The 16,001-nt window shown below is 37.8% G+C and overlaps 2 protein-coding genes across 3 annotated transcripts; both read left to right on the top strand.

Moving 5' to 3' along the window:
• The first annotated feature begins 203 nt into the window (after nt 1-203).
• On the top strand, nt 204-7,051 carry srgn (serglycin). Its single transcript, XM_062421682.1, has 4 exons — nt 204-409; nt 2,438-2,579; nt 5,800-6,068; nt 6,194-7,051. Exons 1-4 carry the CDS (start codon nt 355-357, stop codon nt 6,298-6,300), a joined length of 573 nt encoding a protein of 190 aa, XP_062277666.1. The 5' UTR covers nt 204-354; the 3' UTR covers nt 6,301-7,051.
• A 1,054-nt stretch (nt 7,052-8,105) lies between these two features.
• Nucleotides 8,106-15,936, top strand: vps26a (VPS26, retromer complex component A). Of its 2 annotated transcripts, XM_062421686.1 has the most exons (10): nt 8,129-8,173; nt 8,740-8,903; nt 9,380-9,529; nt 10,181-10,256; nt 10,823-10,979; nt 11,134-11,298; nt 11,459-11,565; nt 11,705-11,806; nt 11,998-12,107; nt 13,516-15,936. In XM_062421686.1, the coding sequence occupies exons 2-10, from the start codon at nt 8,901-8,903 to the stop codon at nt 13,630-13,632; spliced, it is 987 nt and encodes a 328-aa protein (XP_062277670.1). In that variant the 5' UTR covers nt 8,129-8,173; nt 8,740-8,900; the 3' UTR covers nt 13,633-15,936. The 2 variants fall into 2 exon arrangements, with proteins under 2 accessions (XP_062277674.1, XP_062277670.1); XM_062421690.1 differs by lacking the exon at nt 8,740-8,903 and having other exon boundaries at nt 8,106-8,173.
• Nucleotides 15,937-16,001: the final 65 nt, after the last annotated feature.

Here is a 16,001-nt window from a genome sequence, read left to right as displayed (position 1 = left end):
CAATTCATAACAAGCCAATTAAGAAAAATTGTCGCTATCGCTATCAAAACACTGATTGAATCTTGGCTGATATCTTTTGGTATTTCCTACGTCAAAGTGCGGAGTTACGCAAACCTGATATCTGATATTTGAGGTAGCAAAAGCAAGTTTCCGCTGAGGATGTTCAGCAACTCTACACGCAAGAAGACTGCAGGAAACCATGACGCACTCAGAGGGCTGAGCTCTTTCTGTTAGGGGTAGTTTGGCTTGTCTCAGACACTTCACACATATTCTTCTGCGTGTTAAGAAGCTTCATTTTGGAAAGCAGTGTCTTTAGATTTTATTTGGTGTTACGTGAAAGGAAGAAAAAACGAGATGAAACTTATTCTGCTCCTCGTCATCTCCTGCCTCGCCTTAAATAACGGACAGGGTAAGTCGGGAGTTTATTCTCATAAAATCTAACTTGTTTTGTAGCTCTTTTACCGACTTACAGTTAAGGCTTTATTTGGACAGGCTTTGGTAGGAAGTTGAAACAAGTACAAACATCCAGATAGCTTGAGTACCACCGAGGAACATCTTTACAATAACGAAGAGTGGCCCAAACTGAGGTCTGGGGGCAATCAGGGTCCATCAAGTTATAAGAAATGTTCAGTTTCACAGTTTTTTGACTGTCAACATTTAAGTCATTACAGTAAATATATGACTCATTTGCCATCGTTATGGTTCTGTGTCCTCATTGTTGGGCTGATGGTAAATCTCCCTAGCTGATCAGCAGAATAACTATAGCTATAGATTTACAGGCTAATAATAATAATAATAATAATAATAATAATAATAATAATAATAATAATAATAATAACACACAAATCAAACATTGTGTTTCTGAGGATGATTTCCTGTAATGAGGAACTACACTCTGAGGCTCTTGAGAGGTAACTTTCGTATTAGAGTCGGGGCATTTCACTGTGAACATTTTGTACATGTAACGTCAGACAGTGTATCTCAAACCTTTTGCAGGTCAAAGACCCCTAAATGTACACAAATTAGACCCCTATTTGATAAGCGTTTGTCCTAGGGTTCTCCATCTGATGAAGAAGAGTTTTGCTTTTAGATGTTTTATTACATAAACGGTATAAAATTAGTTAAAAAGTTAATTGTTCCCTTTATTGCTGGGGATACCATGAGACCCACTTTGAGAATCACTGATGTAAGAGGAACCACTGATGTAAGGGACTTTTTGGACTTTCACAATGACACACGTTGTCTATGAATACATAAAGGAAGAGGCTGGGTATATCTGACCAAAATGGAAATAACATTCCAATTTATTCTGAATTATATATTGTATTCACCTTTTATTATTAAACCAACAAGCCATCTGTTTATTAACCTAAGTCTGTTTCTCTGGTTAATCTGTTCTTCTTGTAATTGTTCAAATTATTTGTACTGATGCTCTTTTTACAGCCTTTTAACAAAAGATTAGGTTAAAAAGCCTAAATATGAATATCAGCTTTATTAAGTAGAATGAAGATTAATAATTGAGATTATAATGATGCCTTACTTTATTACTTGTGTCATATAACACATACACGCACCAAAACCATACAGGCACCAAACATAGCACCTTCACTCTATCAACACTTAATCATCACTTTATATTAGGTGTAACACTGCCTTCCTCTTTACTGATGTTCTTATCTTACAAGTTTTACTCACACACAGCCGTCAAAAAGGAATCCACCCAACTACGAACACCCGTATTTCTTGTGAAATTGTTCTGATACTGGTACAAGTGTGAGATGAAATAGATGGTGCTGGATATCTTTGATAGTTGTATCAGTGTGATGAGGAAATGTCACAGCAACTTTGTTTTTTTCAAACATTTCATGTTTGCCTGTTTGCATGTTTGCTATGTAAGTGTTTTTCTAAACCATCAAAACTTTCAAACAATGACAACAGCCCAACAGCCTGGATGTGACAAAAAGACAGGGCTTTTGAACTCAAACTTTGTCTTCCAGGGATGGCTAATGCCATGAGTGTTATCTTGCTTGCTGTATTGGGGAAACATTTGATGGTTGTTTTCTTAACATCAATCTGCAGATATTGGTGGAAATAACAGTTAATTCTTTTGGCATCAGATAAACTCTGTATCAACAATCTGCTATGTGTTGAGAAAATATGGTGAAACTATTACTTCCTATTGTAGCACATCACTTAGGTGAATAAACAACTCTGAAACCCATTAGGCCAACTGTCAAATTACGCTGTTGCAGAATAATGTTGTAATCTCCTGAAACACTGCAAATGTGGAGCTAGTAAACCCTTATTATCACACTGAACTGATCCAGATGAGTTACCATGTGTTGCTCACAAATACTCTGACTAAATGAATGTTGCATAAAATGCTCCATGATATAAACCATAACTTCAACAATAACAATCTTCTTTCACTCTCCAGGAGCACCCACAGGTGCTACATATAAATTTGTAAAGTGTAACCCTGATGGCGACCAGGCGAACTGTGTGACTTACCAAAGTCCAGAGATGGCGTGGAGTCCAGACCTGCCTGCCAAACTGCCCGCTTCCACTGCACAGTATCTGTAAGTATTCATATGCTGTGTGTTTGCATCATTTTGAGTGGGATTTGATGGTTTAGTTGCTAAAACTCAGGTGACAGTGTCACAGCGGCAGTGAAATCACTTCAATGTGTCTACAAACGAGTCTGGAAAAACAACGCAACCATCTTGGACACACTGTTGTTGGATAAATGCAGATGTTAAATTTAGAAATGCTGATTCTGCATTGGATCTGTTAACTTGGTTGACAAACGCTCCAACAGCACAACAGTTATTGTGTGTCTTTGTGTGTGCACTCATGTGTTGTGTGTTTTTGTAAGTGTGAGGTAGGTGGCCAAGAAAAACCAAAATAGAGGACGACATTTAGGCAAAAAAGAAGGAGAAAAGGAACAACAGAGGGCAGGAACGTTAGAGCTAGAGTTTATTTTTCATTTACACAAAGTAAAGAAGAAGGAGCACAGATAATTTAAGGTGCTAGATATAGGTGGTTTTATATTGAGCATATCAAGTTTTTAAAGCAGGTTTTTATATGGTATCATGAGAAAATGTACAGTATGAAAGTCTAAACTCCCTGACATATTGTATTTAATGAGCTGTAAAGAGTGAAATTACATTAATGTATTTACAGACATTTGGTTGGTGTATTCATGGTGAAGAAACTTAGTGCCCTCTGGAAGCACAGTTGAGTGTATTTCAGTCTCCAATAAAGAGGAATTTACTCAGTTGTGGCATCATGTTGAAATAGTCAACTGAGAAAGATTGATGTACTCATGATGATGTAAGGTGTACAAATACACAAATAGCATTAACTTCTTTGAAGGATCATATTTTCTGCACTCAATTCTGTTCATATATGCAGTGCTACTTTTAAAATTCATCTCTGAAATGTAATGTTGGCTGTGATGATGCCATCTATGGTTTTACTCCGACCAGAATCATCTTTATGTCACCTTGTCTTCCTTTGCTAATTCTTATATGGTCGGCGTGTTGGGTTGGGAACTTGTCATGTTCATTTTCTCAGTTGCCCTGAATAGGAATAATTTAGCAGATCAAAAAGTTTTTAATTTCTTCTAGAAATTAAAACTTGTAGATTGTACCTGTCAGCAGTGAGCCTCATGTGGTTTGAGGGCTTAATTCAAAACTGAAATACTTGTGTATGTTTGTCATGGGAAGTTTTTATATCAATTTAAAAAATAGATGGCAGGACAGGTATGACAGACTGGAAATAATCTCTCTTGTGCTCCCATGTTGCTAAATTGAATTGCTAAATTATAATTAATATTTTTTGTCTTAATATCTTGTGGAAGGCATTCAAAACCCATGCAGAGGTTACACCCTGTGTCTTTAAAAGGACTTATTCACACCCCATGTTCCCTCTGATGTGAAAAGTTCATTACTTTTTGTTTCCCTGTGAGCTTTATGACAGTTTTGATTACTTAAAAAGAACCCTCAACCAACTCTCTTGGCAGAAGTACAAATTGTGATCACATCACAAATAGTTTGAGCTTAAAAGGAATTCAAACCGTTGCTTTTATTTAGTCTCTGGATCCAGATTGTTCCATTTAGTTTAACTCTAACTTCAAAACTGTGACCACTCTGGAAATAATGAGACGCCGAAAAACTGTGTGTGTGTGTGTGTGTGTGTGTGTGTGTGTGTGTGTGTGTGTGTGTGTGTGTGTGTGTGTGTGTGTGTGTGTGTGTGTGTGTGTGTGTGCGCGCGCATATGGTATGTGTGAAATGATTAGTTTTAATGTGTGTGTGACTGTTAGAAAGTCTGTAGCACGATCTTGGTCTTAGCCCTCAGTTTCCTCTATAGAGTTCCTGTTAACTGACATTGATGCTATCAGTTAATGAGCACACATACAAAAAAGGAAACTTTAAAAAAATGAATACCACAAATCATTTTTTCCAGTTGAGGTCAATCTGCAGTGATGTTGAAATTACACAGTTTGTTTTGATTAAATGAACTGTTGCAGATGTACCCTGCATATAAATAACCATGTAAACTCTTCATTTATTTTATAAAATGACAGTTCCACAGAAAATACTTAGTGGGTTACAGTGAGAATACAGTGAGCATCAACGAGCCAAAGCACATGTTTTTACTGTTAATAAAAGTGGTTAAAAGTCCATCTTAAAATTGTGTATACACGTTTATAAAGCCTTTGACAAACAACATCCTGTAAGTCATCAGTGACTTAAGAGCAGAAAAGGAGTGTAGGGGAGTTTGTTAGCAAGTGGAAAGGATTGTTGGAGAGACAGACTGAATAAAAAAGTTTAAGAATGTTCCTATTGAAATATCTCTGTTGTCAGCAACACTCTTATCTGGCCTCCTACATCATTCTCTTAAAAAACACGACAGCCTGAGCTGCAGCCTTCCCTTTTGCAGCTCGCCTTGTAGAGGAAGCCAGAGGGAAGTGTTGAGAGGAAGTGGGCTGTGACGCCCGGTGGGCCACTGTTTCTGGTCTATTGTTTAGCATCTGTGTATGTGCCATGCTGGTCTGATCCTCTGGTTTGTGAATCAACAGGTTACATGTTTAAGGGATAGAGTAACTGACTAATTAAAGCAGAAATTGTAATTTCTTACCTGGACTGGATTACTTCAACAGGCCTTGATATATGAGCATAGTTTACAGAACAAAAAATAAGTTAAAGTCAGGTTAGGTGGGGAGAGCTTGTGTTTTAAAGGTCTTAATTGTCTCAGAAAAAAAGGAAATATAAATAATATGATTATAATTTAGAAAGGGTTCAAGAAATGACTGCTGTTTCAAGCTTTCAGTTTACATTAAAAACACCCATCAACCTTTGACCCTTAAAGAGGAAATATCATGCTTTTTGGATTTTGTTATTTTTATACTGCTATAATAATGGATGTCTATGTTAAATATGGTTAGTGATCCAAAACTTGAAATGAACATATAGGAAAATGCTCCATGAAGGTCAAACAGCTTTTGTCAAAAGAGTCAAAAGAGCATACTTCAGCGCAGAATACAAATACACAAACCGGAAAATTTGTAACTGAAATCAAACTACAGAAAAGATGATGGCGATGGGGTGTCTATGTCAAGTTTGTGAAGTTTCCATTACTTTGTTGTTGTTTCTACATGCACTTAAAATGTAGACAAGAAAGTAACATTAACGTTAATATATTCAAGTGATAAAGTGAGGCAGCCTGCCAAAACAACAGCTTTGATCAGACGAACCAGATCAATGTTTCTCAATGTTTTTATTCTTGTGATTCCAGAGAGGCAGAGCCTGTGGAGGATGAGAGTCCAGTCGAGGACGAGGATGAGGATCTATTCGGGGGGGAGGATGAAAATGATGAAGTGGAAGAGGAAGAGGACGAATCACAGACAACCAGTGAAGACAGGGAGTCTCCTCTGCTGCCTGAGGAAGGTTCTGGCCTTTATGAAGGCTCTGGATCTGAAGGTTCATTCATCGGAGACCAGGCTTTTGTGGCTGAAATGGGCTCTGGGGAGTCCTGGACAGAGACAGACACAGAGCCATTCAAAGGTGATTTTTTCTTTAAAAGGTCTTAAATGCATGGATGGGATTGTTTTGTACTTCCTCCTTCATGCCTAGGCCCTCCTTTTTTCTGTTTCACATAGCCTGATCTGTCTTTGTTGTCCTTCTTGTAGGTGGACGGGCAGATACAAGTGATATGAGGAGGTACACCCGGTCTCTGCCTGATGAGGCAAAACCAGCAGAGCAGGAGATGAAAGACGACCACCTTCTGCAGCTGTAGACCCTAACCCACACGCACACACAGACACACATACAGGCTAGCATTTTATTTGCTTCTAACCTCTCAATCCAAATAATATAACAGATATAGCATCATCACCTCGTGGTGGAAAAAACTTGGTTGCTGAGAGATCGACAATGGCCAAAATATATGTAATTTATATTTTCAGTGTTATTGATGGGATTTATTCTCTTCAGGAGCAAAAGAACAACAAAGTATAAGAAGCTAAAAGAATGGTCTGCTTTCATGAGACACACTGTACACACTTTAGTTTGCTTTCTTGTGGAAAAGAATTGTCAGTTGTGAAATGGTTTTTTGATGTACACTTAAAGTATGCTTTTAAATAATTGACCAGTGCAATATTGGATGTCACCTTTGTCGTCTGTGCATTGCTCACCATTGTAGCTGAGGTTCTAACTAATTTTTTTGGAGCCGATAAGGCATGTGTTCCTTTAAAACACACAAAACTGGACTTATTTATATTATTTGATCCCTTTGTCTCAAATGTTGTGACACTTAATATTTTTATCCAGGACAATTATGCAACCTATTTTGGGAACTTCTGGTCTGTTAGATGGAGCAAGAGAACCTTGCACACAAAAAGCCCTCAGGAAGAGATTCACGCAATCTTAACCACTGTGACCTGAAACATATTCAATGTATGTATCGTGCACATGCATCCATTTCGACCATGCTCTGCATTGTCTAATTTGCATATTAAATACTTCTATTAATAAAAGATTTATATCAACAGTGTTCAGTTCTGTTTTGTAACATTTCTGTTTTTCATCTTCTCAGTCACCCTCAATTGTATGTTTGCTGACGACATGACAGACTATCTACAAACTGAAGTGATCGTGTAAAACTACTTTTTCTAAAATAAAGAGAATGTGTAATGCTGTAGGCTACTAATCATAAATACTAAATTAGACAGTTTTGTCTATTATACGCTATTATGATGATACAGTAGCAATATTATTGGTCAATACTGGCTTATAACAGATCTATCAGTATTTGCATATAATGGACAATTTTTCAAGTCAGTCTTAAACAGTGGTGTATAGTAACAACGTACATTTACTCAAGAACTGACTCCAGTTTAGTATCTCTCTGTGAATTTACAAAAAATAAACAACAACCTTCAGAAATGAAGGACTGTAAACAGGTGCAAATTGTTTGTGTGGACTATAAACAGGATGCAAATAGTGCAAAGGAGTGATGGTTTTAAAAAAGTGACATGTTATTTATACACATATAGTAGGCGGTTATAAGAAGTGGAAAATTAATATACATTTATTCAAGAATTGCACTTAAATTCAGTTTTGCTGTACTTGTACTTTAACTGAGTGTTTCCATTTGATTCTGCTTTATACTTCCACTCCACTACATTTCAGAAGGGAAATACTGCTACTTTCTATTCCAATACATTTATTTGACAACTTTAGTTTCTTTTCAAAGAAGATTTGACACAATGGATAACATAACGTTTTTAAAATACAACACATTGTTAAAGATTAAAAGTATTTTTGGCTTTTAACATTTTACAAAAAGCAGTTTGTAGTCAGGGTCACATTTCAGATTTCTATGAGTTGTTAACAGCTCCACCAAATAGTGATGTTTCCCTCCAAACTTCTCACATTGGTTAATTTCAATAAATATTAAAATGAGACAATAAGTCAGAAAACATAAAAGATTACACAAAAAGTCCAAAAAATTAGAGGGGGTTGTGCACAGCTGGACATCCTCCCCCGCCCTCCACACACATGACCCGGGTCACATGACTGTACCTTGATACTACCTCCTGGTTCAGACAGACTGGCTACACGGAGCGAGGCTAGCTGTTTAGCTTCAACTTGTCTAGACGGCCGAGATGGTGAGTGTAAAAACAGGCATCAGCTGTCCGGACAGCATTGAAAGCAGTTGTCATGTCTATTGATAAGTAACTCAACATTAACACGAACTTGCAGGCGTCGCTTGACAGTAGCTATTTGCTCTTTAAACCTGACAGGAAAGCTAGCTGTGTTAGCACAGTGCGAGGCCGCCTCTGTTTCTCTATGATATTTTGGTTAGCTGACGGGCTTGCAGCAACTTAATGTGTTGGTGTGAATATCTAAAATAACCTGTTCCTTTTATACAAAGTTGTTAATACTCGACCTACTTAGAGACATGTCATGTGTCACATGTTATGGGGATGTTGTTGACCGGTTAGCTTGATGCAATGTGAAGCATGTCACAGACAGATGTTGAAATAGCCTCCCAGCAACTGCTCCTGAAATTACATAATTACTATTAATGTTTAAAGGATATACAACGTGGAAAATAATTAATCGCTCATTGATTTAATTACTCAAAGGATAAATTACACCCCAAGTTTAAACCCACTGACTAAGATGCTGTGTTGTAGTTACTAACCCTGTAATTTGCTCATGTCTACTTCAGTGGGGAGATTTGGTTTCTTCACAGGGGCCAAGTCAGCTTTATTAAAAATGCACCCACTCTTGGGATGCAGTGAATGAAAGCATCCTACTCCTGTCCAACCAGTGACATCTTGATGATTGGGCTGATTCATCTCCAGATTTGCTGCTCCTGCATGTTGAAGCATGGTGTGTTTGTTACTTTGTGCCAGCTCAGAGGGAAATAATGTGGTTGTGCAGCAGGCAATGAGTGATGATATTAGTGTGGAAATGATAGATGTCATTGTTCTACCAGAATATGGATAGCAAGTGACTGTGAGCATTTACATAGTGACATCTTCAGACTGTTACTGTGTCCTGATCAAATCCATCAGCTGATGTGTTGACATTCATGTGCACACATTGAGATGTTTTCTAACCAGCTGTGGTGCTGTAAATAATGATGAATTACATTTAAGCAATAATTGGATGTAATTGAGTATGTTGTAATTTGTAATATGCCTGTAAACAAATCTGATGCAGCCTCAGTCCTGTTTATAGTGCTTCAACAACTAGTCAGCTTTTTTAAATCCTGTAGAGTCCTGGTGTCCTGTTTGGTTTCCGGAAGTGCACGCTGTATTCTTATCTGTAATTTTGTGTCTCATGCTTTTGTTCTCTGTGTCCAGAGTTTCCTAGGGGGTTTGTTTGGGCCGGTATGTGAGATCGATGTGCTGCTGAACGATGCAGAGAACAGAAAGACAGCTGAGTTGAAGACAGAAGATGGGAAAGTGGAGAAACATTACCTGTTTTACGACGGAGAGTCTGTGTCTGGCAAGGTAAACCCAGTCTGCAATATATATGAAACCGGATTCCACACACATGAAGCATTTTTTTCTTAATTAGTTAACAGCACTTAGTCAGCAGAAGATGGACTTAACCGCCATACACCAGTCTATTTTGGGATCGTCTCTTTTACTGAGCCCAGTGGGAAATCTTTTGTGTGTTACATGTGCTCTGACTTTTGTAGAATGCAAAGTGGTCACGCTTATTATCCATGAATGTATCAGCTTTTTTAGATAATATCAGGGTCGAACTGATATTACTTTTTCATCCTTGTGTTTGGCCAGTTGGCTTCCTACTTGTCTTCTGTCACCTAACACAACCATCAATTTAGAAACAATGAATTTAACATGGAATGTCATTAAATATCATCTTCACAATGTTTGTTCTTGAGATTACCTTGTTTTGATGAACCAACACTTTAAAAAATGCATATCAGTGTGGTAACAGCAAATACAGGATGGCTAAATGTGTTATTATACTAATATAAAGAAAGATTTTTCTATGTAATTCAAAGGGTGAATTTCTTAGTTTCACTGTGTCAAAGTATTTGAGGTATTTTTAAATAGCGATTGCTATCATATTATTGTAACAACACACCTTTTGGTTCTTAAGATACTTGATCACAGCACATGTTTGCCCTCCAGGTCAATCTAAATGTGAAGCAGGGAGGAAAACGACTTGAGCACCAGGGCATCCGCATTGAGTTTGTTGGACAGATAGGTGAGCATGATCAAAGCGCTGCATTTATCACTTTATGTTATCACTCTTAATTTACTGCCTTCCGCTAGAGATATGAAGAGGTAACTATGACAACATAACCTAAATATTCTGTTGCTCTCGTGGTAGGAGGATGGTGCCGATGTATGTATTCTGTCTGACACCTAAAACCTTTAAATTGTCTTAAGCTTTATAATTATTTATTACCTTCTGCATGCATTGTGAAATATCTGACACGCTCATTGGGTGCATTAGCTTCATAGCTGCAAAATTGCTTGTCAACAGTAGGCAAATAGTTTTCTCACGTGGCTAAAAGATTTAACAGAGCATGTGGCTGTCATGTGCAGCCTGCCATAGTGGAGTTAAATCCTCCTCCAACTGTAGTTGCAGTAGGAGGAGGGTAGTATGTGGAAAGAACATGGGATCCAGAATTAAAAGTCATATATAATGCTTTGCCTTCTGTCACTTAAATAAGTGTGATAAATGTGGAAACTATTGTGGTTACTAATTTGTTTAAACTGTCTTGAATTATGCACCAACCTCTGTAAATCCACTCTTCTGTGTTTCAGAGCTGTTCTCTGATAAGAGCAACACTCATGAATTTGTAGACTTGGTGAAAGAGTTGGCTTTACCTGGAGAACTCACCCAGAACAGGAGCTACGACTTTGAGTTCATGCAGGTGGAGAAGCCCTACGAGTCTTACACTGGAGCTAACGTCAGGCTAAGGTATATTCAGTTTGAGAAAAGGCAAACATCCTACACATACATTTGCTGTCTTCTGGAAATGTTAAATGCTTGTTACAAATTGATACAGTGGGTGGCAGCATGTCCCGAGTTGTTTCAGTCAGATTCCTGAGCTTCGGTTGTTTGTGTTTTTCAGGTATTTCCTCAGGGTGACAATAGTCCGGCGTTTGTCTGACCTTGTGAAGGAGTATGAGCTGATTGTCCACCAGTTAGCCACCTACCCAGATGTCAACAACTCAATTAAGATGGAGGTCGGCATAGAAGACTGTCTTCACATTGAGTTCGAATACAATAAATCCAAGTAAGACCAGTATTGTTTTAACTTATTGTTTTAACTCTGATAAGAGTCTTTGTTGCTTCAGTAAATCCCAAATCCAAATAGGATGCTTTTATCCTTAATTTAGTATGAATTTAGATGAAAGTGTCAAATGCCAAATGTCGTGTTAAAATTTCATTGCTAGATACCACCTAAAGGACGTGATTGTTGGGAAGATTTACTTCCTGCTGGTCAGGATCAAGATCCAACACATGGAGCTGCAGCTCATTAAGAAGGAGATGACAGGCATAGGTGAGAATCTATCAACCAGCAGCATGACACTGCTGTAAAACGTGTCCTCCAAGAAGACCATCAAAGCTTCTTTCAGTTCTGCTCCACTTTACCATTCTCCATCTGTGTTATTTAATGTTGTTCTTGTCCTACTTTTCAGGTCCCAGTACTACCACAGAAACGGAGACGGTTGCTAAGTATGAGATCATGGACGGAGCTCCAGTTAAAGGAGAATCAATCCCTATCAGACTGTTCCTGGCAGGTAAGTTCTTTATTTAAGAGTATTAGCTGGTAATGCTGCCACTGAGGTGTTTTCAAAGGTAATCAGGGCTTTAAAGCTGTCAAAGACATAGGCGCTATTTAAGATTTAGTTGTTACAATCATCTGAAGATAATACATATATTGAAGATAAAGTTTGAGTGAGAGTGTTTCGCATCTTCTGATTCCTAACAGGATATGACATGACACCCACCATGAGGGATGTCAACAAGAAGTTCTCTGTACGTTACTTCCTAAACCTGGTGCTGGTGGACGAAGAAGACAGGAGATACTTTAAACAACAGGTAACCTAAATATTTGTGGATATTTTTTTGTCTTAATCTCTTATCTGACATTGCCTTTAAAAATGAACAATATTGTTAATTGTATTCTACATGTTTAGACACAGATCTTAAGCTTAGTTTATTTTTCCAGTAGCAGGACCTCTATATCATTCTGACACTAACACTGGTAACTTTCAGAGCAGAGTTTCCTTTTGTGTGATTTATTTATGTCTTTAGAGCAAGAGAAAGCACTCTGCATCATAGGATATATTTTATAACCCAGCAGAATTTGCATCCAAGTTATATTTAGTTCCAATTGCATTTTAATATCTGTGTATTAGTGCTTCACTACAAGCTTCTCTATCACACAGACCTGTAGCAGCAGAGTAAGCATGCATTTTTTGTGCATGAGCATGAGTTTTTCTGTCTATGATAAGTTGATTGCAATGTTGATTCAGTTAATCAGTGGTATTTTAGGGTATATTTTTATAATCCAATTGTAAATAATTGTAAATTAAAGGCATCCTGTGTAGTTCTTGACTTCTAGTAATGATATGGAGTGATATTTTTGTGAGTGGTTGACACTTTTGTGTTTTGCAAGTGCGCACATATGCAAGCACAAAGGCAGCACAATTCACATCCTGTTGTTGGTTTCGTGCTATTCTGCTTATCAACAGTTGGTGGCGGCATTTCGGCAAAAAAAAAAGTTGCAATGACTAAAAAAGGCAGTGAATAGGAGACTTCCACAAAGCAAATATGGATGTAAACAATGCAGTTTAAAATATTCAGACATTATTTGTTATTAAGAAGTAATTGTTAGACTCCAAGGAGAGACAATGTGTTTTAGTAAGAAACAATACATGTATACACTATAGTTGTTCACTCAATAAAGTTGGGAAACAAAAGAAAGTGGCATCCAAGCACACTGGTCATAAACCTCAGATCACACTGTCAAACTAAGCAGCTCTGATCAGATATGGGTCAAGATTTTGTTAGTTCATACCTATTTATCACCTAAAATGTTTTCAGAAAAATATTTTAGTGAGCTGTTTAGCTTTAATGCGAAAAAGTTTGTGACCTGGCTGCCATGTTAAAAAATGGATGTGGGGAGGACAGGGAAGGACTCGCATACACGAATATGCGTGTGCGGTCGGAGAAGCAGAGAGAAGAGACAGAAGCTTGAATTAGAAACAGTCACCTTGTGGGGTTGAATGTCCTATATTGCACCTTTAACCAACAGTCGGATTGTCTGTCCTTCAGGAGAGTTTTTCTTAAGACTTTTAAAGTGCACTTATCCATTTCTGCATTATTTTAGTTCTTGTTTTTCTATTACAGCCTTTCTTTTGTATGCACCTTTTGACAACCACAACAATTTTAACTGTGATTATTGAAAGTTTTCCTTCATTTGCTCCTCTGCCTCTGTGTTTAGGAGATTGTTTTGTGGAGAAAAGCTCCAGAGAAGCTGAGAAAAAGAAACTTCCATCAGCGCTACGAGTCCCCCGAGTCCCGAACCCAGCCACTTACTGCAGAGCAGCCAGAGATGTGAGGGCTACGCTACGAACTGAAAATTCACACAGACGCATCCCAACTCTTCACTGCTGAACAGCCAGAGGTGTGAGGGCTGCCCCACTATCTACCTGGACTGAGAAATTTCTGTATACATACCTTCAAACATCCCCCCCTCACCCCATCACAGCTTCTAATGTGAGCTGTCCTACCACCGTCACCTGCCCCCCTTAGGACTGAAACATACTCGCATTCAGATGCACAAGTGTCAGTCCAAGTCTGCTGAATGCTAAACGTCAAGGCAAGAGTGCAAATCAAATCGACCCATGTAAGGAGCTGTGAGGCAGGCTATTTGATCTCGGCCCCTCCGACTGAAACACACACACAAGCACATACGAGTGAAGCCATACAGTCTCAGTTTGCTGAACGCATAATAAAACAGGAACAAAGATGAAAAAGAAGACATGGCTACATGCAACAACCACATCATTTATCCCTTCTTGCGCAACAGGAACTTCTTCTGTTTGGGGATCAGCTTGAACAAAGGACATGATACTCTGTTTATTCACAATATCTGACCTTAAGCTATAATGATGCCACAGTGCTATAGTTCATCCATCTAGCAGGGAAATAAAGAATTTCCCAGTTACTGGTTATCGTAAGTATGTTACAACCATGCACCAATGGCTTTTTCCATGCAAATGTCTGCTTCATTTGGAAATGAGCGTAGTGCAACAAATGTCCATCTTAACATCATTTTAATCCTATATTTAATCTTAAAATATGATTATTTTGTGCAAGTGACATAATTTAACCTGTTTCTAGTTTCAGACCACGTCTCATTTCATTACAGAAATATTTAGACAAGATAGAAACATAATTTCTGCGTCAAGTATTTCATACAATCAAAAAATACTGTAGCTCAGTGCATTTCAGTCTCTTCTTAGGATGAATATTTGATGCAGTTTCCACTGATTTAGTCTGTCAGGTTACTACAGAGTTGCCTCCAAATTAATCTAATGGTTATGATTCAGAGTTTGACTGTATTTCTCTAACGGTTGATCTTGAAATTGCTGTACATTTATGACAAATGCTCAAGAATGACAAACCATTTGTTGTTGGTCTTCCAAAGTTATTTAAAGTATCAATTCATCAAAAACAAAACAAAAAAACAAACAATGGCTTCAGTAAGATACCATTGGGGGTCTTCTTTTGGTTTGTTTGTTTGTTTGTTTTCTATGGTCATTTGTATGAACTGAACCTTTAAATTTCTATATCAGGTCTGGTGTCAGCTGACAAAGCTTCACAAGTCAAAGAGGTTGAAAAAAATGAGAAAGCTGTCCGGCTACTTTTAATGTTCTCACCGCATGAGTACCAGTCTCTATTTACATTTGAATGATCAAATATAAAACTGATATGACGCTAGCTCTCATCGGCATACTGTAGATTCACTGTTTCCATCAGCTTCACTTACGTTTAGGATGGGGAGTTTTTGAGCCTGTTTTAAGTAGAATAGTAATGTAATAAATGGCTCGTGTCTGCTACTGTAAGCACTGGAAGGGATGCAGTATCAGTATACTGTTAAATCCAATATTGTTCCACTGTGATGCCCAGACCGGCAGCTTAGGTCCTGCTTTAAGGACGCACATACAGCTATGTGATGTCACCAGTCCCATATGAAGGGCAATTTTTGCCCATAAGCTCTGATCTGTGGCCAGTTTTGCACTTTGCCCTCCGATGCTTAACTTTGTTTCAAAGGGCCATGGAAACTGAAAAGAAACATCACTCAAGGACAACTTCACCTCAGAGATCTCCTGTATCTGTAATGGAAATTATATTGTCATTTATGTTTCACTAGTTTTAATTGGACTCACTAAGTACAATATTTTGTTGCTTTGGTTTTGTTTTTGTTGTGCAAGTCATGCTGCCATGTTACATGTTACATTTCATGAACTTCTGGACACTCAGATGTACAAGTGAGCTTTTCTTTGTGTCTTCACACTAGTGTTGAATGTGCATTTTGTTTGTTTGTTTCTCTTCCTTTGTTTGGGAACAGTATAATTTATTTGCAGTAATGCTTTGTTTCTTTTTTCGCCTGTCAGACATAATTTCTGTCTTTCTGAACACTGTACATGTAGGGTTTGTTTGGTGTACTCTAAATATCTTCAAAGGTAATGAAGAAAACACTTAAAAGCCAAAACTCCCTGCCCCTGTCTTATCTACTGCATGTTAATCTTTACACAGTGTCTAATCATGCCATCGATGCGTGTGTATGATAATATGTGTATATATACACCAAACCCAAATATATAGCTAAAATGAATCGTGAATAAAGCAAATTTATACTGAATATTTTTGAATGACACTTTTTTTTTTTTTTTTTAAACAAATGATCAAGGTTATGGTTTG

Source organism: Scomber scombrus, chromosome 1 (genome assembly GCF_963691925.1).
Source record: "Scomber scombrus chromosome 1, fScoSco1.1, whole genome shotgun sequence".
Taxonomy (NCBI): domain Eukaryota; kingdom Metazoa; phylum Chordata; class Actinopteri; order Scombriformes; family Scombridae; genus Scomber; species Scomber scombrus.
The sequence above is the reverse complement of the archived record's forward strand: the minus strand, read 5'-3'. Positions and strand labels throughout refer to the sequence as shown.

Bases quoted from the DNA above. Each gene is read 5' to 3' on its own strand.
- srgn (XM_062421682.1), top strand. From the start codon at position 355: ATGAAACTTATTCTGCTCCTCGTCATCTCCTGCCTCGCCTTAAATAAC. The intron at 2,580-5,799 runs GTAAGTATTCAT...TTGTGATTCCAG, and splicing joins GCTTCCACTGCACAGTATCT to AGAGGCAGAGCCTGTGGAGG. The intron at 6,069-6,193 runs GTGATTTTTTCT...TCCTTCTTGTAG, and splicing joins AGACACAGAGCCATTCAAAG to GTGGACGGGCAGATACAAGT.
- vps26a (XM_062421690.1), top strand. The intron at 10,257-10,822 runs GTGAGCATGATC...TCTGTGTTTCAG, and splicing joins TGAGTTTGTTGGACAGATAG to AGCTGTTCTCTGATAAGAGC. The intron at 11,299-11,458 runs GTAAGACCAGTA...TTTCATTGCTAG, and splicing joins TTCGAATACAATAAATCCAA to ATACCACCTAAAGGACGTGA.